At 52.5% G+C, this 26,694-nt stretch overlaps 1 protein-coding gene across 2 annotated transcripts in view; it reads right to left on the minus strand.

The window, feature by feature from the left end:
* The window catches only part of MVB12B (multivesicular body subunit 12B), a 186,454-nt gene that overhangs the window by 21,670 nt on the left and 138,090 nt on the right, over nucleotides 1–26,694 (minus strand). For both annotated transcript variants that reach the window (XM_065928437.1, XM_065928436.1), the window contains exons 8-9: nucleotides 5,426–5,481; nucleotides 2,731–2,790 (exon numbers count right to left, since the gene is read on the minus strand). In XM_065928437.1, coding sequence (XP_065784509.1) covers nucleotides 2,731–2,790; nucleotides 5,426–5,481 — 116 coding nt within the window. The remainder of the gene's footprint in view (nucleotides 1–2,730; nucleotides 2,791–5,425; nucleotides 5,482–26,694) is intronic.

The following is a 26,694-nucleotide window of genomic DNA, read 5'->3' on the forward strand; positions in this document are numbered from 1 at the left end:
CTGAAGCCCACGCGCCCTAGAGCCCGAGCTCCGAAACGAGAGAAGCCACCGTGGTAACAAGCCTGTGCACCACAGCGAGAGAGGAGCCCTGACCTGCCGCAACTCGAGAAAGCCCATGTGCAGCAATGAAGACCCCGCGCGGCCAAAAATAAATAAAAAAAAACACCGCCCACAACCATGACACTTGCTCCTTGGAAGAAAATTATGACCAACCTAGACAGCATATTAAAAAGCAGAGACATTACTTTGCCAACAAAGGTCCGTCTAGTCAAGGCTATGGTTTTTCCAGTAGTCATGTATGGATGTGAGAGCTGGGCTCTAAAGAAAGCTGAGGGCCGAAAAATTGATGCTTTTGAACTGTGGTGTTGGAGAAGACTCTTGAGAGTCCCTTGGACTGCAAGGAGATCCAACCAGTCCATCCTAAAGGAGATCAGTCCTGAATATTCATTGGAAGGACTGATGCTGAAGCTGAAACTCCAATACTTTGACCACCTGATGTGAAGAACCGACTCACTGAAAAGACCTTGATGCTGGGAAAGATTGAAGGCGGGAGGAGAAGGGGACGACAGAGGATGAGATGGTTGGATGGCATCAGCGACTCGATGGACATGAGTTTGAGTAAACTCCAGGAGTTGGTGATGGACAGGGGCGCCTGGCGTTCTGCGATTCATGGGGTCGCAAAGAGTCGGACACGACTGAGCGACTGAACTGAACTGATACCTAACTGGGCAGCTGCCACAGCAAGTGCTGCTCTGAGCCATTTCCGTGACCGTCTCAGCGACACCCATAAATGCTACGGGGCATTTTCATTAATACTCTCCTGGTTTTACAGAAGAGGAAACTGAGGCTCAGAAAGGTTACATGGAGAAGCTGAGGATGCTACCCCCACCAGGCTCTGCTCAGAGCACCTGACATCAGCACGCCATACTCTAAACAGACGCATTTTTGGTCCTTCCGTGGCAAGAGTTAAGAGAACTGATGGTAGTTACTACCAAGGGCCCTGGCTCTGCACACTGGGCTCTCTCCTATTTCATTCTGTCCCAGTCACCTGAAGGCCTGGGTGGGTCAGGACCCAGGCTGACGGGCCTCCCTGGTACCACTGTCCCCACCAGCCCGAGGACAGGGGTCACGGACTTTATGTCATAAGGGAGGGCGTCTGGAGTGCGACGTGCGAGATCTCCCTCTCATCTTGGGCAGATAACTTCACCTCTCTGAGCCTCAAGTTCTGCCCCACAAAATGGGGGGGAATGTTGTCACCTGGTCAGCCCGGGGTGAGAATCGGTGACGATGGAGATAAAGTCCAGGCCCAGAGCCAAGCACGTGGCAGGTACTTAAATAAACGGGGCTCTGGCTACAGCCCGGGAGGACGGGCAGGGAGAGAGGGGGTGACGTTCACAGCTGCCCCGTCTCCTGCACGGGCCACCCACCCCCACCAGCCCACAGTGACGGGCACTTGCAGTCTATGATGCTTTTCACAACTGTCCCTTTAGTGTTCATGAGACAGGTTTTCCTGTTACCCTAGCTTTAAGCAGAGAAGGGGCAGACCCCTGGCACCCCTACCCCCACCCCTTAAAGTCTGTGTGACCTTGTCCAGCCTGAAAGGTCACAGGCCAGCTCCCTGCTTCACAGCAGGTCTCTGCAAAGGCCCTCCAGACACGCTCACTGGCGCCACCCTGTGGGGACCCCACACAAAGGCAGTCTCGGGGTGGGAGCTGTCACCTCACTTTCAGCCAGGGCTGATCTGGGGCTCCACCCACGCGTGTCGTTCTGCTGTGGCAGCCAGTCATTGTTCTACCACTCCCAAAATCTACAGATGACAGTCAGCTTGGGTTTTACGATTTACTGAAAACCCAAGACAAAGGCGGACCTTTTTGTCTTGTTTTTGCTGTGACAGGTTTAGAAATTTGTTGTACTATATTGATTCAATTTTCCTTGATTTCAGCCATCTTTCAATAATGCAACCTGCTTCTGCTAGCTGGGTACACGAGAGAAAACCCAGAGGAGCTGAGAATATTGAAATGGTTCTACCATTTCCATCTCTGAGACGAATGTCCCTCTCCGAGGAGAGCCGGCTGCAAGCATGTGACCGCTTAACAGCCATCCCGACACGGAAGACGACACGCACGCCCGCGCTGTCTGACGGAAGTGGGGAGACCACCGGGAGAGCGGACCCCCAGTTTCGTTCCGTTATCGCCACTCTCTTTCCTCAGAGGCGTCACATGTGCTTCCAAATCCTGGGATCTTTTTATCAGGAAGACATCCAAACTCTTTCTAACCAGGCTGCCAACTGGGGTTTTGCTTTATCAAGCACAATGGAATGTGTCCTGATCCTTCCTCTAAATCATGAAATGGCTCGGACATTTCCCCAAACCCCTACTGGAGGCAAATAATAAAGCTGAAGGAGGAAGGGCCAACTCTGCGCCCTGGCCCCAACCTCTGCCTTCTTTAAGCTGAGACTTTTTGGGTTTTTTTTTTTTTTTTAACAAAATGAGGCAGTGTTTACTGTTGTGTGTTATCATGTAAAACCTTCAGTCATTACTTTAAGTAATACACACATTAAATAGTGAGTTTCTTTTTTCTAAGAAGTAAACTTGAGAGAAAGTGTCTTTCTGAGAGGCCGTGGGGATCCCTTCTTGTCCCTGGAACACACCCTCAATGTGGAAGGGAGACGCTGGGCTGGCCAGCAAGGACCCAGGCCTCCCCCTGCCCCATTCTGGGGAGCTTGCTTACCTCTTTTTCAATTTCTGCCAGAGATTTGATGGTGATTCCCAGGAGATCAAAGGGCTGCATCTGAAAATACATCAAGTCATCCTTTCACATGGCTGGAAAAAGTGCTGCTTCACATTTGCTTTTTTTCACAACTGCGACACTTCAAACCCCCCTGTGATCTGGTGTTTTTTCCACTCCTTTCCCACAGAAACTGTCAGCGTGACTCCGCAGTGCAGCGTGAGTGTAAACGGACCAGGAGCAGACTCAGAAAACCCGGCTGCCACCGGGTCCCTCCTGGTGGGGACTCCTGCTGAGGCACCCAGGTCGGGGGTGGGGGGCGGCCACAGCTCTCCTGAAAGGCCGTCGCTGTCACCAGTAACTACTGCCTCTCGTACCTCTCTGACCGCCCCCCACCCCCCGAAAAGGCGAGCGTGCTCTTTCAGCAGCCAGCGGGATGGAGGTGCCCACGGCTTCTCTACACTGCCCTGACCGCCCCCGCCTGTGGGCTGGAATGGGTCTAAGGAACTCTGGGGAGGCAGGCAGCCCATCTCTTGCCTGGGACTCCTTAGCATCAGGGAAGGGGTTGGAGGGAATTCTAGGTATTTAAAATGCCAGGTGAACGAACTAACCAACTGCCCATCAATGGTCGTTTGAGAAATCAATGGTGGTGGGAAATAATAACACCACTTTAATGGGGTGTTTGTTTCTAAAACTTCATAGAAATGGGGACCTTTCTTCTTTGAAAATGCTGGTCTTTCCACAGACAGCATAAAAAATTAAACACACACGGCAACGAGAGCCAGCTGGAGGCCCAGAGAAGCCTGGGCTGAAACGCACAGTGAGGGGCAAAGGGAGCCCTGTCTCCGAGTCCCTGGCCTGGGTCCCCTCTGGGATCCCCATGGTCTGTATTCCCGAGGTAGCCCCCGCCGGGGCCAGCAGCTGGGGGTGAACAGGTGAAACCTGAGAGTCAGACAAAACCCCCGGAGGCCTTCGTGGTTTTGAACTGCAGCCCACAGGCAGGGGGCAAGAGCTGGAGCCTGAGCCAGGCCAGGGCGGGTGGATTCGCTACAAGGGGTGGTAGAGAGAGGCCGGCTCCGAGCCCCAGGACCTGGATTCTGACGGGGGCTCAGCGCCTCCGCCTCTGGGCGGGATGTAGCAGGACAGGTTAATCCCTCCATCAACCTCCTCTCTGGTTACAAAGCATCGCGGGCAAGCCCCTCCCGGCTGACTAGGCCGGGCTGCGGGGAGATCAGAGAGAGAAGCAAGAGGGAAGCGCTGTACTTGGCCCGTGTCCGCCTGCCTGATCACTCGCTGAGTCGGCAGAACCCGGACTTGGGACGGGGCCACCGAATTAGGCTCTCGGCTCCTGGAGCTGCGCTGCCAGCGGCCACAAAACAGTTTGGCTTTCTCCTGCTGCCAGCCTGAGCGGCGCGAGCACGGGCCGCCTGCCTGCGCGGCCCGGGGTTCCAGCGGCAGTCCAGCTGTTGGTTCATTAGGCTGTAACTGCCCCACTAAACTTGCCCGCTTAGAGCCTCAGCGCAGGACAGAACGGCCTCTCCAACTGCACGGGCGGGAGAGGCGCCAGCGTCTCCATGGCAACACAGCCAAGTGGAGTGAGTGGTCGGCTGAAGTTACACAGGCTCTGCGTGTCAACATCACGGGCGTGTTTTTTTCTTTTTTTCCCAAGATTAAGCTGCTTACCAGAAGGGTTCAGAGGAGGCCTATTATATTTCATGAAAATGGAAACTCCAGGGCAGGTCAGATCGCAAGCTGGGTGGTTTTAAGCTGGATCCAAGAAAAACACTTTTGCTTGAAGGACTCTGAGCTGGTGCCCAAACCAGGGCTGTCGTGTTTATTAACTACTCAAGAGCAAACTTCTGCAGCAAGGATTTGAAAAAAAATCCAGGAACAAGTCTACTGAGCCCACAGACTAGGCCTGCACCGCTGAGGGGTGCAGGCACCGCCGGTGGCAGGGCACAGCGGTGCCAGGCGGGCCCTGCAAGGCCGTGCATGCCGGGTGCCTCTCAAGGTCTGGGGTCCGGCCTTCAGGCCTGGCTAGCTCACTCAGTCCCTCTGTCACTAAAGATGGCCCAGGGGCCCAGCATGGCTTCGGTTCCCTCTCGTGTACTGTGGGGTCTGTGCTGGCCTGTTGTGGGCGGCGGACCCACAGCTGCCAGGCAGAGCAGCCTGCGACGGCAGGCCCAGCCCTGCCGTTCAGATGCCTGCGAATCATCGAGTGGAGAATGTGGTCGTCACAGGATGTGGCAATGACAACGGGAAAGGGTTAGCAGCTTGCTTTTTGCTGAATGTTGTCAATGTTAAATAAAGAAGAGCGGAAATTAACAAGGTGAGCTTGGAAACCAGGAACATTTACAGTCAGCGAGGTTCAGAAAAATACACCATCACATCTGAATCAAGATGTGGCTGTGGCTCGGCTGTGGCTGCGTCTGAGTGTGTCTGTTCATCTGTCTCGCTCCCTCCCCACCCTGATCCCTTCTTTACTCTCACTTATCAAGCACCTTCTTTGAACATCTATACAGTCCTGCTCTTGAGCTTCTGGTGGTGGGGGGTGGGGTGGGGCACAAGGGCAGCGATGGATGATTCTGGCAGGGGAGGGGTTTGGGGGCTGCAGGATGGCCCTGCAGTGCTGTAAAGAGAGGGCTTAGGCTAGGGGTGAAGGAAGCTGAAGGGGAGGGCGATCATGCAAGAAACTTACACTTTCTGGAACACAAGAAAACTTCTCTGAAATCATAAAAGGCACACCATCCATGGCTGCAAAAGAAGAGGAAAAAAAAAACAAGTGAAAACAAATGGCACTGCAGATCCACTGACGTTCAGTAACTTGAGCTATTGACACGGACAGTACAGGCCGGTCAGGGGCTGCAGCTGGCTGACACGGGCACAGGTGAGTGGGGCCAAGGGTGACGTGTGCCCAGGTACCATCCATGCTCCCGCGACACATACCTGGTGAATGAGCAGACACCCGACGGGAAGTGCAGACAGGAGCTGAGAGCAGGGACGGTCCAGAGCCCACCCAGGGTCCCAGCAGTGAATGGGGGGAGCCACTGAGGGGCTGGGGGCAGCACAGAGGCGCACGGGGTGGAAGGGACAAGGCCGGGTGCTCGGGGCGGAGGTGGGCAGTGACTCTGTTCGTGAGGTGCCCTCCTGGCCGAGTCCTGATCACAGCCAGGCTGTCAGGCTTACAGGGAAGGCCCAGGTTGGGGGGGAAAGAGTGGTTCTGGAGTCAGAGAGACTGGGTTGAACCCTGGCCACGACCTTGGGTGTGCTTGGGTTTAAAAGGAGGGCGGTGTGGCCTGCGTAGGAGTTGGTGTGAGCTGTCCCTGTGAGCTCGGTGGGTGGGGCTACGCGGCCATCACTGCTGGCTCCTGGTCTTTCAGGGCTGGACGGAGGCTCAACTGTCTGCTCGGTGTTCAGAGGACACAGAAGCGGTGGGAACGGGTTCCCAGAAAGGAAAACAGGGAAGGTAGGGGTCAGGGGCTCAGGTCCTTTCCCGCAGCCCTGCATCCACCACGTCCCCAGGTCATCATTGCCGCCAAGCCACGACCTGGGGCTGCCCCCCCTACTCCCGGGATGAGGGATTCTGACGTCCACGAGGAAACCTTGGCACCCGGGGGAACAGGTCACCCAGTACAGAGCGTGACATGGGCGCTCCTAGTGTGAAGGCTGGGTGGCCACAGGCTGGGGAGGTGGGCAGGGGCTTCTCCCGGGGCTCAATGCCCCCATCAGCCCTGAGCAGAGGCCAGACTGGCATCACCAGGCCCAGTCACAGGCACAGCGTGGGGGGCCTCGCGGTTTTATGGTGAGTTGTGGCCACGGGAAGAGGTGGAGCGATGACTTAGTTCCCTGGGAATGAAGGTCTCCGCCTTCCCTGTCATCTAGGGGTGAGGTGGGTGGGGGGCCTTCTCTGGGACACTGGTGGTGGACAATGTTGTTTTTTTTTTTTTTTAGTCCTAAGAAATAAAGAGTCGCAGAAGCAGAAAGAAGAAAAGGAAGTAAGAAAAGAATTTGGGGACATATCCTCTCTGATCAACAAGATGAGCCAAATGTCTCATTTTAAGCTACTTTCATCATTTCTGGGGAGGAAAAAAATGGACCCTTTTCTGGGAAGTATGAAAAGGAACTAGTATGGCCAGCCCCACCACAGCATGGGATACCCCCTCCTTTCCTGGGAGGGCTGCGTGGGCCACGGGGCTCGGACAGAGACATCTGTGGCCAGAGACCTCGCATCACAGAGGCCCCAGGTACCTGCCCTCTCTGCCTGGAGACCCAGCTAAGCACTGGGGACAGCGTGACACCTCCCCAGGAAGGAGCGGGGAGCCCACAGTCACCTTACGCAGTACATCATATACACAAATATACTAAGGAAATCTGAGCACCTACACGCGTTCTACAAGCATGGAGAAGGGAATGGCAACCCACTCCAGGACTCTTGCCTGGAGAATCCCACGGGTGGGGGAGCCTGGTGGGCTACAGTCCATGGGATCACAAAGAGTTGGACACGACTGAAGTGACACAGCCATGCACGCGCATTCACAGCTGGGAATATAATGGCCCTGAACAGATGATCCCTGAAAGGCTGCGATGCCTTCTAGAAGAGACAGGACAAGGCCCACCCAGAACCCAAGGGAAGGGCCAAGCTCCCTTCCCCGTGGCTGCCACCGTCCACTCACCGGGGCTGGAAGTCAAGGCTCATCCCACGTGGCACTCTGACCCCGGCTGCTTCTGGATGCCACACTGGCCGGTGGGCACGCTGCACTGGCAGCATTTCTGATCACTCATAGACAGTGGGTCGGGGGCCACACAGGTGGAAGCAGTGACTCTAATCTCTGGCCCTTCTATGAGGGATACTTGCTGTTTCTGACGGCAAACCTGCTTCCACACCAGGGCCTTTCACGGTTTTGACAATACCACACACTTGCCAAGTGTCCAGCTGGCCCTTCGACCAGCTCTTTCCCATCAGACCTACTGGCTAGGAGGTGACTATGTGTGCCAACAGCCCCAAGTCACACCCACCACTGTCTTCTGGAGCCACACTTCTCTCCACAGTCAGTCCCCTCAGCATGAAGCCACCGCCCACATCCTGCCCACCCCATATCGGACGCTGGAAACCACAGCCTACTTTACCTCTCCTTCACACTCTCAAAGCCCCTGTGGTCACCTGTCCTGGCAGCATTCCTGGGCTGGGAACCTTGTTTGGTCATTCACTGGGCTTTCTGCCTTTGGTGTTTAAAGACCATCATAGCGTCTGGGGGTTCTGGAAAGATATGATGAAGATCGCCCTTCTCGCTGGTGACATCTGTTTCCAAGCAAAATATCAAAGTCTGTTCCATGAACTTATGTTCTGAAGACATGGTACGCTGACCTGCAAGGGCCGGATTACTACAGGAAACGAGAGGCCTAGGGAACCCTGGGCAGAAGTGAGAGAGGGTGGTGGCCCTTGCCCAGCATGAGGCTGGAAGGGAAGAGATGGGGATGCCAAGGAGGGGTGCTCCCTGCCCCTCCCCTTCACCCCATGTCCACCCCCGCCCCTCCGCCATCCCTCTGGGGTCACCTCAGCGTGCTCTCCTGCAGGACACTGTCTCCGAAGCCCTGCCTGCCCCCCTGGGTGCCTGGCTATGGCCGCGTCTCCTCTGCTGGCCGTGGGCCTCTGGCCGTCCACGTCTGAGTGAGCTCTGCCTTCCTGTCCCAGCATAGGGGGTGCCTGGGGAGCTCGGCATCCCCTGTAACGGGGCTCCAGCCTGGGAGATGTCTGGAGAGAAGGGAGGATGCATTCCCAAGACTGAGAAGCAAGAGGCAGCATGAGGGTGGCCCTCAGCGCAGGGGGGCGATGGCCTCCTGACAGGGTTGAGCAGCAGAGGAGCCGCTGTGGAGAACCACGTGGACCTAATCCGACCTTGAGGGGGAGGGAGAGAAAGATGAGAATCTGGGGATAAGTTTCCACTTCATCTTAAGAGTTCAGGACAAGAAGATGGGCATAGCCAGACACTCCTTGCATTCTTCTAGAGAACAGACTTGAGCAGTCTTGGAGGAAAAGAAAGTGAATCCACACGGTCCTGGGGGCAGAAGCCGCTGAATGCACGAGTGCTGCCTCGAGAGGACCAGCCTCTGGGGTGACACGCTAGCACTCCCTGAAAAGGGGAGCCAGGTCCCCAGGAGCCACTGAGAGTCTGCTGAACAGATGATCTGCCAACCAAGTTTCATTTATTAAAAAAAAAAAAAAAAATCTAGTATAGCCAAGACTATGGTAGGCTGAAAAGGAGGCAGATTTGAACAACGCATTTGACAGATTTCTCACGTTATCCAAATGGACAAGACAGATAAGTATGGCTGGGACAATGTTAAGGGTAGGAGAATCCATAACTGGTTGGACTAGATGTTCAAGAAGCTGATTAATAGATTGACACTGACCTCAAGCAACCTCTCTGGAGGGTGCCCGGGGCGTTATCAATTACTTCAGTGAAGGCACGCAGAGTAGGCATATCTGATATGCGGCCGATGGGGACAGCCCACAGACTGGATAAGGGAGAGAAATCCAATAGAGATCTCAAAAAGTCAGGGTCATGGGCTACATTTAATAGATGGAATTTGTTAAAGGTCAGTGTTAAGACCTGTACCTTAGGTCCAAAATGCCAACTGCGTCAGATGGAATGAAAGAGATGTTCATGCTAGAATAACAGCAGAAGACACGGAAAAGAAAAGATTTGTCCGTAGTGGAACAAGTCAACAGCGTGACCTGACTGTTTAAAAGTTGGGAGCTGCCATTGTAAGCAACAGTACAGCTCTCCCCATGCCAGGGAGGGGCAATCACCACCTGGGTCTGTTCCAGGCTCAAGGGAGGGGTTCCGTGCTGGGACTGCAGTCTCAGAGCGTCATCGTGGACATTCTGGTGAGGGACCCGAGGCCAGCCCACAGGAGGGAAGGAGAGGAATCATCAGACCTGCTGCTCTAGGGGGGCACCTGAGAGCCCAGTGTCCCACATGCGGGAAGAAGTGCAGCTAGATGGGTTCTGGTCCAGACAGAAGAGGGGCTTCCCTGGTGGCTCAGCGGTGAAGAGCCCGCCTGGCAATGCAGGAGACGCAGGTTTGATTCCTGGGTTGGGAAGAGGCCCTGGAGAAGGAAATGGCAACCTGCTCTAGTATTCTGGCCTGGGAAATCCCATGGGCAGAAGAGCCTGGTGGCTACAGTCTATGGGGTTGTACAGAGTCAGATACGACTGAGTGACTGAACACCCACCCACCATCACCAGATAAGAGAAGCCTTGGAGGTGAACATGGTCAAGTGTCTGCATGTGTTCTGAGACCTGTCACAAGAAGAGGGGCTGGCGTCGGGGCATGATTTCCGGGGGAGACCTTGTCCTCCTCTGGAGAAGCCAGCAGGAAGGACACACAGCACCGGCTGAAAAAGTTCCAGATGCACGGCCACTTGTCAGGGGGTTAGAGAGGGATGTTGTGTGTCGGTAGAAAAGCTGATCTGTGGGACTGCTAAATCCCCTTCTAATTCTAGGACATCCATTTCTATTCTCCCTATCTGGGCAGCTTTTCCATATTTTAAGATATCTAGAGGCTTGTGAGACATAATTCTTAAAATCAATGGCGCTCATTTTTTACATGTTCCAAAAGATCTCATAAATCATCGTCTGTGCTCCTTATGGGGGAGCACGTGTCCTTCCTCACTGCGCTCTGGTGCTCTGGCCTCATCCCACTCCTCCTCCTAGCCTTCAACAACTGCCGGGTCCCAGTCAGGGTGACACGCAGTGGAGGGGCTGAGGGGCAGCCCCCACAGAGCCACTGCTCAGCGGGTACACGTTTGTTCACCCGCCCCGCCCCCCAGCCCTCCCAGGCAGCCTGGGCTTGCACACGGTTCTCACACAGACACAGCCTGACCGATCTGTGGGCACAACCCTGAACCAGGACACAGAGGTCTGTCCTTTGCTCACCGGCATCAAAGGTGGAGCTTCCGGGGCCCAGGGGGGTCCATTGTCCAGGTCTCTTGGCCCCCTGAAACCCTGGATGTAGCAGAACTTCTCCCCTGCCCAAATCCAGGCCAGAGAGAGTGCGAAGGAAAGGAAACCGCATTTACTGACCACACACGAGGGAGCCAACATGCACCAAATAACGTCACCTCCATGATGATCACGGGCAAGTTAATGTTTAAGGAACCCGAGGCTGAGGAGTTAGGGAGTTTGACGGGGCCAGGATTTGAGCCCAGGTGCCCAGCTGGTGGTGGCAATGCCGTGCTTGCGGCAGGGAGGATGTGGAGCAGACGTGTGGCCGTCTCACCTCCCTGGGCCTTGGTCGCCCTCCTGTAAAGCAGGGACCACACGGCTCTGTCCTGGGAGGGGCCGCGAGGGTGGAAACAGGCGCACGGCAGACACGGGCTTCTGTGCAGGCCCACAGCCCCGCGCCGGGCAGGCCGCCTTTCAGGACTAGGGCGAGTGCTTTCTTCGTCTTCTTCCTTCTCCCCCTCCCCCCTTTTTCTCTTTTTCAATTTTATTTTTGGTGGCAGTTTTAACAAAACGCTGATCCTCGGCACCGAGCGGCACATAGCAGATGAAAGCAAGGATGTGCCGTGGGCTCCGTAGCGCAATTAGCATTCTCCTAAACAAACGAGCTTCAACAGAGCTGTAATTAAGCAGGCCTGTAATTAAGTATATGCCCTTTATCATAACGATCATGCTTAAAAATGGCATGATGCATGGAACTCTGTTATTAATGCTGTAATCCCAAACTGAAGTGCGGGTACATAGAAATCAGCGTGTCAGGCCTGTCACCGGAGTGTTTGTAAAATACATTGCCGAAAAAAACCAGGGAACAATGAGCTCATTCAACTGTTCTTTTTACAATCAGGCACTACAAGTCAAGAGGATTGTGAATGCTTATAGAATCGGCAAGGTTTAAACAAATAAAGCTCTAATCTGCGACTATATTAATACCACTCCCTCTTCTAAAGAAGGAAAGTGGGGGGGGATTTATTTATTTATTTAGTTTCCAACTGACCATGCTACCTGCCTTGGTTTTCCTTGGGGGAAGAAGTCTGATTTGCATGTCGTTTCTGTTCGGACATAAATTGGATTCCTGTTTGCACAGACACCTCTGCCATGAATCTGCGGGAACTCTGCCTGGCAACAGGAGAGGGCCATAGCTCCTGCGTATGGGAACTATAATTTTACTTGCCAAGGCAATCCCTCGGTGCCTTCCCTTCATTCTCGCTTCCAAACACACACCTTTGGACTTCTGCAGGCTCAACGCAAACCCACTGCTGACCAGCTCCCAAAGGCACCAGGCCCAGGACCAGCAGATACCTTCCTCAAAGAGGAAATACTCCAATCGACACATGAATTAATTCCAGCACACTCGATCCAAGGATTCATAAAGTCATATGATGAAAATGTGACCCTCATGCTGAGATTGAAGGCAGGAGGAGAAGGGGGCGACAGAGGATGAGATGGTTGGATGGCATCACCAACTCTATGGACAAGAATGTGAGCAAACTCTGGGAGACGGTAAAGGCCAGGGAAATCTGGCATGCTGCAGTCCAGGGGGTCACAAAGAGTCAGACATGACTTAGCGACTGAAAAACGATGGTGAAAATGTAAAATTTTTAAAAAGACCCCATCACCAGCATCTCAACTGTTGTCTGCTTACGGCTGCCAAGTGGTCTTAAGTGAGCTCAGTTGTGCTTCCTCAGAAGTCCTCGCAGAGATGAGGGTGAACAACGTGACTTACTGGCAGGCGGTCATTTTCACAATAAAATTACATGCAGTTGGAATGGTGGGAGGCCTTTAATTCTGGTACCTGCTTGGGGCTCGGAGCTGTAAATAATCAGCAACCCGGCCCTTTCTTTGCCCCTTTCCTGGGGCGTTTCAAAAGTCCTTTACAGCCTGTGATGGGAAAAATGCCAACAACTCAAGATCTCAGGGCCATTTCTGAAAACTCATTTGCAAACCAAAACGGCCAAGTCCGTTCTGCTTTCTCTGTGATTTCACTTTGGGGAAATTCCTTGGAAGATATTTGTGGACGCCCCAGAGCTGTCTGCTAGGTGACATTCCAATTGAGTTTACACAAGGCCAACAACTTCCTTCTGGATCCCCATAGTAATCGGTTTAGCCACGTTACTCATAAGCCAAAAGCGGTGCTCTACCGGCTACGAGCAGAGCCTCCCAAGTCCCAGGCACGAGGCGGCTCCGTGGGAGGAAGGAGGCGCCTGTCCTCGTGGAGGGGGACAGGCACGCCCAGGCCGCAGTACACTGCCGGGAAGAGGCCGGGGGTCTGTGGCAGGCACCCCACTGCCCACCTCTGACTCAGGACAAGTGTGTCATCTCTGAGCCTGCTTCCTTGATTGCAGAAGGAAGGAAGTCATACCTGGACGTCTGCAAAGTTTAAATGAGGTTAAAAGCATAAAGCCCCAGGTACAAACTAAGTCTTCAGTTAACTGTCATCACCCCTGTGCTAGATGGAAAAGCCCCTCCAAGATAGACCTTTCTGTCTTTCTCTCTGCTTTTACATAAAAACACAACTGCATCCACATTCAATTATGTAATCTGAGGCCAAAGGCGTTTGGGGGTCCCTGCCTGGGAGGGCCTCCCTGGGTGCTCTGACCACGGCTCTCCTGGCGTCTGCTGTCCCTGCGAGAGCAAGGCCCAGGCTGGTCTGGCTGCTAAACATCCCCTGGAAGAGAGCTCCCAAAGCCAAGAGAAGAGAACTGCCCCTGGGTGTCAGGAGGCTAATTTTACCAGGTTAGTCAGGTTATTTTTCAAATAAAGATGCCTTCACACCACAAATGAATGGTCTCTGAGGTTCTATTTTGTGTGGGTAATTAGGAAGCCTCCCCATATCTCTGCCCCCACCTTCCAAACGCAGAGCACCTGACAATAACTGTCACTTTAGTCCTGCAGCCTGCTTCACACTTCCCCGTCCCCACATCCTGGGACAAGTCTGGGGGCCCTCCAGTCCTCCTGCCCCACCGTTCTGAGCAGCACCCCCGAGGGTCCCAGGAGCTGTGTGGGAGGACCCTTGAGGGTCTCTGCTGGGCGGTGGGAGCCCAAGAAGCTGGGCCGTGGGTGGCTGCCATGCCCACACACCCACATGAAGGAGAACACCCTCACTCGGCTGCAGAAAGTGAAAAGTGAAGGTGCTCAGTTGTGTCCGACACTTTGTGACCCCATGGACTGTAGCCTACCAGGCTCCTCCGTCCATGGGATTTTCCAGGCGAGAGTACTGGAGTGGGTTGCCATTTCCATCTCCAGGAGATCTTCCTGACCCAGGGATTGAACATGGGTCTCCCGCATTGGAGGCAGACGCTTTACCGTCTGAGCCACCAGAGAAGTATAAAACTCCATAAGTACTTCAAGGTTTGGGGCAGGCCGCAACTACATTTCCCTCAAAGTAAAGATAAAATCCAGTTAAGCGGCACTTTCCCCTGTGGCTTGCTGAGGGGCTCCCGGGCGGGTCACTGTCACCACGTGTTCACACCTGCTTCCCCGGTGCCCACGTGCAAAAACTCCTCCATGAGCTCGAGAGCAACAAGAGGGGCTCTGTGAGCGCAGAACAAGAGGCAGAACCGCGGGGCCAGCCCAGGGGCACTGTCACCAGGAGCAAGCACGCCGCTCAGGGAGGCGGGCGAGGTCTACACTGAGCTCATCAACCCACAGCCACTGTCCTGCGACTGAGGCCAAGCCTCGACGGGGGCAGGACAGACCTGGGCAGGAGATGCACTTTGTGTCCCCGGGCTCTTTTCACTGTCTCAAAACCAACTCATGTATATTTTTAAGTTTTTTTTTTTTTCCCCCCCAACCTCTCAATAAATGAATGTTTTCTGAAGAAGCAACTCCCAATAGTCCAGTTATGTGAAAATGCCCCTTGACTCCAGAGCCCTGTCCTTTGGGGACAGCCGGGGTAGTGGTCTGCACACGGCCCTTGCTTGCAGTCCCTCTTTTTCCTGTGTTCACCTATGAGCTTGCATGTCAAGAAGAAATGTAGCATTTTTTTGGGGGGTATAGGCTTCCGTGGTGGCTCAGACAGTAAAGAATCTGCCTGCTAATGCAGGAGACCCGGGTTCAATCCCTGGACCAGGAAGATCCCCTGGAGAAGGGAATGGCTACCTACACCAGTGTTCTTGCCTGGAGAATTCCATGGACAGAGGAGCCCTGCAGGCCACAGTCCATGGGGTTGCAAAGACTTCATGACTGAAGCGACTAACACTTTCACCTTTTCCTTTTTTCATTGGTGTTTTTAACAAAAATAGCATCACAGCATAACTGACTGTTCTGCAATTTGCTTTTTCCACCTGTCAGAGAACCTGTGTCGGGGTGCTACAGATCGATCTGTCTTTGTTACAGCTGCACAGAAGTAAGGGTGGAGACAACAGAGGGCCAGCTCACAAGAGCCTTGACTGCCATTTACAGTGGCCTGAACGTCCCCGGGAGGCCCCTGGGGAGCCACTGAAGGGTTCTGAGCTGGAGAGGACCTATCATGTTTATATTTTAGGGACATCTCCCATGCTGTGATAAGAGTAAGGCTGGAGGCGGGACCACCTGGAGGAGGTTCTGACAGTAAATCAAGGGGTGCTGGGGGCCTGGGCTAGGGCTGTGACAGTGAGTGAGAACAGAGCGGAGGGGACAGAGGGAGGGTATTTGGATGGCGCATCAAGAGATTCGGTGATGGGCTATGAGGAACAAGAGCAGAGGAGTCAAGGATGCTTCTGAAGTTCTGCCTCAAACAGTTGGGAGAAAGGGTACTGGGCGTGATGTGGGCGCGGGGGCGGGAAGCGCAGGGTGAGCTGGAGGGTCCCATTTTGGATGTGTGAGGTCTGAAGGGCTTGTGAGAAGGGAAGGGGAAGACACTGGCCAACACTGGTGGGGAAACAAGCACCAGGAATGCAAGGCTGGTTGGTGAGGACCGCCCGGATACAAGGACGGGAGTGAGACCTAAGCGAGTGTTTGGGTGTTACCAGCATCATGATTACTGAGGACAGGTGGGCCCAGGATGGAACACTGAAGGATGCTGACTATTAATGTGCAGGCTGAGGTAGAGAAGTTGGCAAAATGATGGGAAGAAGACGAGAATGTACTCTGAAACTAGATGTGTCAGTAGTAGCCTGGTTTTAATAAGCAGATACGTGTCTGTGAGTCTGCTTTGGCTTTGTATATAGGCTCATCTGTGCCACATTTTAGATCCCACGTATAAGTGAAGTCATAACAGTATTTATCTTTCTCTGTCTGACTTACTTTACTTAGTATGATAATCTCTAGTTGCATCTATGTTGCTGCAAATGGCAATATTTCATTCTTTTTTATGGCTGAATGGTATTTCATTGTGGGTTTCCTAGGTGGCACAGTGGTAAAGAATCTGCCTGCCAATGCGGGAGATGTTAGAGACATTGGTTCGATCCTCGGGTTGGGAAGATCTCCTGGAGGAGGAAATGGCAATCCGCTCCAGTAGTCTTGCCTGGAAAACTGTACAGGGGAGCCTGGCGAGCTACAGTCTGTGCGATCACAAAGAGTTGGGCACGACTGAGCGACTGAACACAGTATTCCACCATATAGATAACAGACTTGTGGTTGCCGAGAGGGAGAGGAAGAGGGATGGACTGGGAGTTTGGGGTTACTAGATGTAGACTACTGCGTTTAGAACGGATAAACAACAAGGTCCTACTGTACAGCACAGGGAACTGTATCCAATCTCCTTGTATAAACCATAGTGGGAAACAATTAAAAAAAAAAAAAAGAATGAATACATGTGTATAACTGAGTCAGTCCTGAATATTCATTGGAAGGACTGATGCTGAGGCTCATCATCACCACCTGATGAGAAGAACTGACTCACTGGAAAGACCCTGATACTGGGAAAGATTGAAGGCAGCAGGAAAGGGGGACAACAGAGGATGAGATGGTTGGCTGGCATCACCGACTTGATGGACATGAGTTTGAGCAAGGTCCGGAAGTTGGTGATGGACAGGGAGGCCTAGCGTGCTGCAGTCCATGAGGTCGCAGAGTTGGACTCGACTGAACTGAACTGAGTCACTCTGCTATACAGCAGAAATTAGCACACCACTGTAAATCAACTACACTTCAAAAGAAGAAAATCAGGTACCGACATTAACACATGTAGATATGTTTATGTATGTACATACGTACATTCACATGTATGTATATGTGCCCCAACACACACATACGTAATACATTTCTATTTCCTGGGGCAAGAGAAGCAATGGCACCTTGAAAGTGATAAGAATGCCCAGTGCCCCGATTTGGGATTCCAGGATTCTTCTCTAAAAGAAACGGGGCTCTTTGGAGAAGTGGCCAATTGAGTGCTGGATAGGGACAGAACATGCAGTGTTTTGTTGCACCAGAAAGTAAAGATGTTCTCAAAGAATGAGGGAAAAGCAGCAGAAGGTCGGGCCTCCCAACACAGTGATGAGCATCAAAATAAAGAATGATAAGAATGTATGACAAAACCCACTGCAATGTTGTGAAGTAATTAGCCTCCAACTAAAAAAAAAAAAAAAAAAGAATGGTAAGAATGAGTACAAATCCATTCGTCCACATCAATATACACAAACCAGGAACAAGAGAAAACTCTTCTTTATCATAAAATGCCAACTAAGAAATACTGCAGGAAGGATGGAGTGACAAAATCAACAGATGCTAAAACTAGGAGGTGAAAATCTGGAATGAGCTGTTTACACAGTCTTGAAGTATTTCCCACAAAGTACGAGTTAATTACAAAAGGAAAAATAGAAACTTCACAGTGAAGAAACCTGGCAAACAACACTTCAACCAGCAAAATTTCACCACGGCTGAGTCACACCCACATCATGGACCTTCTGATACGATACACCAAGAACAAATAAGAGTGAAGAGAACTGGCTGTGGAGTCAGGGGGCCCTCATGGGGCCAGTCTGGTCTCAGCGTCCTCATCTGTGAGTGAACGGCTTGGGCCTACATCAGCCACCTGGCTGGCGCTCACTTGGCAACTTTAAAAAATTATTGCCACTGCTGCTGTTTCTCCCTCGGAGGTTCTGATTTACGTGGTCTGAGGGGGTGGACTCCGGGCATCGGTCAGTCTTCTAAGCTCCCAGTTGACTCTAGTGTGCAGCTAGGTCTGCACAGCTTTGGGCCACGAGATGATGTCAAAAATCATCCCAGCCTTGACCTTCTTCAGTCTCACTAAACAATAAGAATCATCCTAAGTATTAAATATGCATTGGTGATTGGAGACCTGGATTTAAACCTCAGAAGATACAATGGACGAAATCCACCCAGGCTATCCCACTGTAGGTAACAGCTGATTTCTCTACCCTCCCTCTAGATTCTACGCAAAAAGCCTTCTCAAGAGCAACAATCACGAAGATTATAGTAAGCTCTGGACCAGAGGCCTCCCCTCTCCTGGGGTTAGAGGGCAGAGAGTGTCCGGCTTGTCCAGCACTGACCCATGCTCAGGGGAGCACTGCCCTGGGGTGCCTGTCCAGGCGACAGTGTCAGGGACACACACACACGTGTCCATGGTTGGACAGCATCACCGATTCAATGGACATGAACTTGGGCAAACTTCGGGAGGTGGTGAGGGACAGGGAGGCCTGGGGTGCTGCAGTCCCTGGGGTCGCAAAGAGTCGGACACGACCTGGCGACTGAACAACAACCAACGAAGCCGCTGCATGGACCCATGAGTGTCACCACCCCTGCTCTGCGAAGGGCCCAGAAGGGAGGGGCCAGGTCACGGCCACAAAGCTGGTGCAGAAATGGGGACACCTCCCTATGTGGCATGAAGCAGTCAGGGAAGGGTGGGAGCAGAAAGCCGCAATCAGGAAGGGCGAGCATGTGGATGGAAGGTACGCCGAGTGCAAGCTGTGAAGCAGCCAGCACCGGGCGGGGGTCGGGGGAGGGTCCCCACAGGGTCTTCTGAGCACTCGCCCCAGGGAGACAACTCGCGGCCAAGACAGACACATCCAGCCCAGGGATCTTTGGAGTTGGTTTTCAGTGCAGGATTCCTTGTGTTATTCCTTTATTTGAACTCTTCATTGTTTCCTCAAGTTTAAAGGTTGATATCCAAAGGTCTTAGCCCAGGCCCGGCAAGCTGACCCCAACCTAGCTTTGCAGTCTCCACCGCTGGCTCCGTACACCTTGAGATCTAGTTACTGTAACCTGCTTACCACTTCTGACCAAGCCAGGCCTTGTATCTACCATACACCCATCTCCTTGCTCTGTGCTTGGCCTGGAGAGCCCACTCCTGCCCGCGAACCCCCAAACCAGCTGAAGGTTACCCTTCTGGGTCACCTCCTGAGCTGTCACTCGTTGGAGTCAGGGGCCTTGCTCCCGGTACTACTCTGCTCCTGTTACCTGCCCCAGTGCCTTTCCCCAGATCACGAGCTCCCTGCTAGCCCGGGGCCTGCAAGGACAGGCAACCCCAGATAAACGAGGGAAGGCTGGCGTTCCCGAAGGAAGCTGTGTTTCCAGATGGGAATTCTCTAGAACTCTAAGAAAAGGGACATTCTAATTCCTTTCCTTCTGATTCCATGATCAATGAGTAAGTTGTTAATTAACTGTTTATTTGCCTAAGTACTTTTAACAATAAGATAACAGGCTAGAGCATCACACAGCTGGAAAGGTATATGCTATAAATTTTAAGATGTGGTAAGAGACTGCCCACAGGTTAAAGGAAAATGGAACAAAACGTGATCCTCTAGCTCCGCAGCACAGAGATCTTCTGATCTTGAGTAGTGGGATCACATTCACCAGGGTCTGGGCACCCCTGAGTGGATGGGAGAACTCAGGATGAGCACCCTGGAGCCAGGGCCTGAGCCCTGAAGGGGCAGCTACCCCGGGAGGCCCCAAGTTTCATCCTCCCCAAGCTGCTGGGTGATTCCAAAAGCCCAGGCACAGTGACAGACAGACACGGACCAAATGATGCAGGAAGTGTTGCAGCAATCGAAATCCAACCTGTTTAAGTAAGACTGCACTGCCGTGTGCCTTGGAACCAGGTCATAACTTTATAATAAAACTTAATTTGAAGAGAAAAAAAAACCCCTATTTCTCTGTCTTGCATTTTTCTCAAACACTGGACTTCCCAGTTCAAAATCAAAGGCCTGGCCCTCCTCCCCCATCACATAGCCAGACTTGCAGCTTCTGGCTGAGGTGGGCAGGCTCCTGGTGCCCACGGAGACGTGCAGTGACAGGAGATGACAAAATTGCCCCCCGTAGCAGGGATGGGGCACAGGCGTGCCTGTCGACTTGCCCAGAGGCGCCTTTCCAACCAGCGGGACATTCAAGGGGCTCTTCCCTGGAAATGCTTCTCACGAGAGCTGTGTATCACAGGCCCCAAACTCAGCTCCGGTGGACAAGCTCCCTGGGCCACGGTGATGTCAGAAAAAGGAGCAGCCACAGACAAACCTGACGCCTAGGCTGACACCCGCTTTCATCTGGAATACTGGGGAGTGTCTCTGAAGTACAATGCCACCAAGTGCTCAGATTTCAGATTTAATATTAACCTTTAAAGGGCATGTCAGAGAAATGTACTCTCTGAATACGGGTTGTGAGCTCACTTTGTAAGTCGATCACGGAAGCTGGGTGTGAGGCTGCCGCCCGTCTCCGACTGCATCTGTCAGGGGCGTCTCCCTCTACCTGACAGTAATTCTAACCGAACCCAGCAGTCCCACAGACGAACAATTCACCACGGTTTGAGCTCAACCTTAAGGTTTAATAATAGAGCCCTGCTCATACTGCGCTCATTTCTAGAGCTGATGAACTTTCAGAGACAACATGAGTTGAAATAATGAGTGCAGAGATGACAAAGAATTTTAATCCAAGGTTCTTTGAACTATCTGGTATAATAAGCACTTGTTCCTTTCTACAATGGGCACGTAGAAAGAGAAATCTAAATAATAATTGCTGTAATTATCTTGAAAAATATGCAGAGATTAATGGTGATTATGAAAATCTGTATAATTGTTCTCTGAAATCATCACTGATGAAGTGGTATCTTGAAATGGCCACAGCCGAACTTTTTAACACTGAACTCTGTGTGGGCACGGCAATGTGACACATTTGGCTTTCTCCCCGTTAAAACGTTACCCTGTGTTTACGAAATTGTTTTTCATCATTTCCAAATACCCTGGCTTGTGTTTTAACTCTTCAGACCGGCGCCCTGAAAAGGTTCCAAGACACCCTTAATGGGATGCGTGGTGTCATTGTGGTTCAAAGCCCCAAGTTCAACTTGTTATTTATTCAAATAATTAATTACTCTTGTATCCATCGAGCAGTTTGTCATGACACATTAATGACTTGATAGACTTCTATGAACTGGTGAACACAGAACAGCAGAGCGTTTTTATCGTCATTTAATTTTAAAACGATCCTGTGTGAAATTATCTAGTCGTGAGTGATGGAAGCATAAAGAACAGAGTCAGCAAAGCCCCTTTTGGATCATTGCTTTATTAATGGTAACGTCAGGGAAATGAAAAATGCTAACATTGTCATATTCCGCTGCCGGGGGGGAGATGAATGGCTGGGGGAGTGGGCGAGGGTGCCAAGTGCTCCAAGTGCACAAGTCCTTCCAGGCGCCAGGCGGGGCAGGCCTTGCACACCCACGCCCGCCAACTCCGAGAAACCACCTCCATGCCCGCACTCCCTTTCGAGTTTATGGCTCTCGACGTCTGTTGCACTTTGCATGTGTGGTCTTTTTTTTTTTTTTTTTTAAACTTGACTTTTCTGCTAGTGATATAAGGAACCCTCACAAAAACATTTCGCTTTATTGCTTTGAACATTAAATGTTATTAATCCAATAGAAAAACGTTAAAGATATTGCTGTCACCTTTAAATGTGAAATGATATTAGGCGCTAAAGAAATGCTGGGTTAGGAGAAAAGATGTTCCCTTGGCTTCTTTCGAGCCTTGAGATAACCGTGCAGGGCTGATGAGAAGATAATATTTCTACGGGGCTCATAGCACAACATCTGCTTAAAAGACATTTCCTGTTCAGCTATGCAGTTTTTTTTTTTTTTAATATATAGTGAAAACTGTTTCTCAATTGTTTTAATTACAAACTTGGGAATCTATGCAAACTACTCCCCAGCAGTGTGATTCACAGATAGGAGACAGCAATCCCTGAAGAGCTTTAGCGCTGCCTGTGGGCGGGAATTGCTCACTGCACGTGGCTGAACCCACGAGGGGATCACGGTGGAGGCCGCAGGCATTGTCCTGCCCTCCTCCGAAAGAGAAGGGAGCAAGGATGGATCTGGTTCCCTCTTGCCTTGAGAGCTTCCTGTTTCATGTCCCTAATCCTGGGGAAGGGCTCTACCACCCCCCAACCCTCACCCCCACCTGGGGGTCACCTAAAGCCACAGGACCCTGCTCCTTCTCTCATACCTTTAAATCCCACGGTGCCTACCCACCGTGAGTCCAAAATCCTTTACATCCAGAGAGGTGGAGGCGGCTTGATCTCAGCTGAACTGCCCTTTGCCAGGCCCTGGTCTGGGTGCTTTCCGTGTGTCGACTGATTTCTCATGACAATCCCATGAGATTATGTATTATTATTATTATTAAAATCACAGGAAGTGCAGCAAAAGTGGACCATCTGGGGCACCTAGCGGGACAGCTGAAAACACAGCTGGTGGGAGCTGAAACGGGAGTTAGGACTCTGAGGATAAACAAGTCAAAGGGCACGTGGGAAAGGTCCAAGGCAGTAGGTTGGTGGTCTGTTTGTGGAAAGGCCTCCTTTTCCAGGTGAAGATACGTGGGTCAGGGTCTCATGATTTTCACAGCAAGGTGGCCACAGAGCCAGAGTTCTGGTCCAGGTTGCCTGAGACCCCAGGGCACTTCTGCCCAGGTCCTGCCTCGTTTTGCAGTGAGCGCTGGTCCCACGTGGCGAGCAGGGCTTCTTTATGCCCCGTCAGGGCAGTTTTGGAGCAGAGTCACCCAAGCAAACGTGGCTTGATGGAACTCATCCAGGTTTAGAAGCTGCGTGGGGTACCACAGATTTATTTGGGGGAGTGCCAGGGGGTCCTCAGAGACACATGCAAGCAACCTCCAGAGCAGCTGACTGAGCTCTGTGAGATCACGGATGCCCCAGGCAGGAAACACTCGGTTTTCACAGGAGCCCTGATGGAGAGTCTGGGCAGATGAACCCCAACCGCCAGGGCACTGCCACTCAGGAAGCCAGCTCATGCTCCTGGCCACGTGCGCTCTCTCTCTAAAGAGCAAACCACATCCTGCAAGAAGACAAAGGGAACCCCTGTGGGCAACGTACTGGTCCAGACAGTGCGGGGGGTGGTGACAGGGAAGGCGGACTTCAAAGGTGGTGTCTTCAGAGCTGGCCCCAGACTCCAGACTCTCCAACAGCAGGTTCTCAGAATTCCAGGTGTCTCAGAATGGCCTGGGGTGCTCATTAAAACTGCAGCTTCCTAGCCCCAAACCCCCGGAGACCAGCTCGGGAACCTAGGGACAATGGCAACAGGAGTGACTCCTCTCTGGGCTTGGAGCCAGACAGCGCTTCGCTGAGGGTCTCGTGGGTGTAGCTCTGTGAAGCTTTTCTGCACGAGCAAGGCTTTCCGTTATCCGTAAGGACCAATGGTGTCAGGGGGTGTGGGTGGGTAGCACTGGCCACAGCGGACACCTGGAGAAAGTTGTCACAACCCTGCGAGGCAGATGGCATCACTCTGTCCTATGTCTTCGAGAGGCAAGGGAGTCCTGCTTCCAGTTGAAAGGGGAAGGCAGCACCATCACCCACATTTAGCTCAGAAGACCAGGCTCTTGACACTCCTGTAAAATCTGGTGCCAAGTAACACCAGTGCCAAAGTATAATCAGAGACTCTCGTCACTAATGGATTATTTGCTACGTTGTCCAGTCGTTCGGTTGTATCCCACTCTTTGCCACCCCATGACTGCAGCACGCCAGGCTTCTCTTTCACTATCTCCTAGAGTTTGCGCAAACTTATGTCCATTGAGTCAGTGATTTTATGTAACCATCTCATTCTCTGCCACCCTCTTCTCCTTTTGCCTTCACTCTTTCCCAGCACCAGGGTCTTTTCCAGTGAGTTGGCTGTTCGCGTCAGGTGGCCAAAGTATTGGAGCTTCAGCATCAGTCCTTCCAATGAGTATTCAGGGCTGATTTCCTTTAGGATGGCTCATAGCTTCACTGTGTTACCAAGTCCCTTTGCCACGACAAGGCTGTGATCCATGAAGGAGAGTATTTGCTATGCTGTAGAAGGAAATGGCAGCCCACTCCAGTGTTCTTGCCTGGAGAATCCCAGGACGGGGGAGCCTGGTGGGCTGCCGTCTACGGGGTCGCACAGAGTCGGACACGACTGAAGTGGCTTAGCAGCAGCAGCAGCAGTCTAACCCTGGGCAGCTCTTTGGTCCAGACCCTCTGCAGACTGAGCCTCTCAAACTCACAAGCGAGAAGGAACCCAGGATGGTCCTTGGTTTCTCTGTCTCTGTATCTCTTTGTACTCAGATTTCTGAGCACTCAGGGTTTCTACGGCTGTTACCTTCAATAGCAGGAAAAAGATTCACGTCACTTGTGGCTGTCTTTCTGAAATCCAGACCGAAGGCTTTTCTCTGTCTACCTCACTCAAAGTGAACTCGGCACACTCTGAAGCCGAGGAACTCGGCTCTCACTTGCACGGGACTCAAGCTTCCTCCTTAAACCTCTCTGGGCTTCTCTTGAGGACTTCCAGGAGCTTGAAAATCTGCCTTGGAGTTTTTAAAGGAATCTTTTTGTTAGGACAAAGTGTGAAAGCCCACACTTCAACAGGAACAAAGGGCTCAAAAAGACACACCTAAGTGACATCTCCACTGGGAAGACTTCAGGGCTGTGGAGGTAATAACCGGGGAGGAAAAACTGCAGGCCGGGAGCAGGCAATCATCAGGAAATGCAGGTTCCCGGCGACTCAGTGGTAGAGGAATCGGCCTGCCAGTGCGGGAGGCGCAGCCTCCATCACAGTCAGGGAAGACCCCCCCCATGCTGTGAAGCAATTAAGCCTGTGCACCACAACGACTGAGCCTGTGCTCTGGAGCCCGGGAGCTGCAACGACTGAGCCCACGGGCCACAAGGACTGCGGCTCTCACGCCCTAGAGGCGGCGCTCCTCAACGAGAGAAGCCACTGCAACCAGTAGCCCGCACACGGCAACTAGAGAGGAGCTCCTGCTCTCCACAATGAGAGAAAAGACCTGCGTAGCAACAAAGACCCACCACAGTCTGAAATAAAATTGAAAAAAAAAAAAAAAAGAAAACGAAGAAATGCAGGTCAGTAGGAAACCAGGGGCCTGTTCTTAAAAATACATTTCTTTAAAACCCCAGGGAAGGGTGAATATTACATGAACTTAAAAAAAATAAGACCAGACCCCACAGGGGAAACAGAAGTCCTGCAGGTGGGCACAGCTCTAGGCCAGTGGGGAGGGACAGCTGGGCCAGGCCAGGGAGCACTCACGAGTCTGAGCAGCTCCAGGTGGACGCCCGCAGGGCCTCGTAACTGGCCTCTGGGCCCCATGCCCAGGATTTCCTTTAGCCTAAGTCTCCACCCTGTGCCCGTGAGGCTGACCCTGGCGCAGTTTCACCAGGATGACACCGGGCTCAGAGAGGGTTACTGGCTTGCTCAGTGTGACCAGCAGGCCAGTAACAAAGTTGAGTGTTGCATACAGGTTTCCTGACTGCTATGTAATCATTTACTGGGTCAGTGGAAGAACCGTTTGAGCAGAGGCCTGGAAGAGACCCTGAATCCAAAGTCAAAGGCCGTCTTTCAGTGATAGAAAATTCAGGGCCCTGGAGACTCTGAGGACACAGGTCATCAACAGTCGCTCGGGGAGGGGTGGCGGGGGAGTGGTTTCCTGGTGGCTCAGCTGGTAAAGAATCCGCCTGCAAGGCGGGAGACTGGGTTTGATCCCTGGGTTGGGAAGCTCCCTTGAGGAAGGGAAAAGGCTACCCACTCCAGTATTCTGGCCTGGAGAATTCCATGGCCAGAACGGCTATACAGTCCATGCGGGTCACAGAGAGCTGGACACAACTGAGCGACTTTCATTTCCATACTTCAGTCCTTATTGTGAAAGAGTTTCCAAATCGTCCTCTGACAGACGCACTTTGAAAGCACACCTCTTTTGCTTCTTTTTATTGTTTAGTTTTTGGCGGAGAGCGAACCGGCGTCCTCCGGTTGGGGCTCGCAGTTTGATGCCGTCCAGGCTGCTGGACAAGCACCAAGCTGTGATTTCATTTACAAGCAGGGTTGTGAAAACACCAGGTGGCTTTAACGATTCTGCCCGTACAGTCCTCGGTGGCCAGGGGCGAGGGGTGCCCCTCCAGCACACCTCCTCTCCCCTCTGGAGTGAGAGGCAACACCCCCGTTTCCGAGGTCATCTGTGGTGTGATCGGAAGTGGAGCGGGAGCTGTCCTTGCCCCTGAAACAGCCTCCCCCTCGGTATTTGGTACTCAAGGCTCGGACTCATGGTACCCGCTATCGACGGAAACCCTGCAGGCCGTGATGTGAAGCAACTGGTCATTTTGCTAGGGCACTGCTGGGATTTCATGAGTGGGGGCATCTGGTTAGCAAGGAGGCCCATCAGATACTCTGCACCTGAATCTCAGCCCAACTGGGCTACTCCCAGCTTCTCTCCTGCAAAAGTAGTAACTTTCTTTACGTTAAAAAAATTGACCCCAACCAAGTGCCAACTGCTGGTGCTGGAAGGGAAAGGGGAGTCAAAAAAGGGATGACAGTGAAGGGGCATCACTGGGGTGGGAGGCGGAGCGCGGGGTCAGTCACAGAGCGGGATGGGAGGTGGGGCAGGGCGTTGCTGGCCTGGGGCGCACCGGGGCACTGAGCACATGAGGCCAGCTCGCCAAGGGACAGAGGGGGATCCTGGGTGACAGCGAAGAGCTGGCTGCCCTGTGGTGTGAGGACATTCGCAGAAAGTACAGATTCTCCAGGTGGTTCCAGAGAAAGCAGGGACCTGGGAACACCTCTGAGACTAAAGGCGGCTTGA

The sequence above is a fragment of the Muntiacus reevesi genome, chromosome 3 (genome assembly GCF_963930625.1).
Source record: "Muntiacus reevesi chromosome 3, mMunRee1.1, whole genome shotgun sequence".
Classification (NCBI taxonomy): Eukaryota; Metazoa; Chordata; class Mammalia; order Artiodactyla; family Cervidae; genus Muntiacus; species Muntiacus reevesi.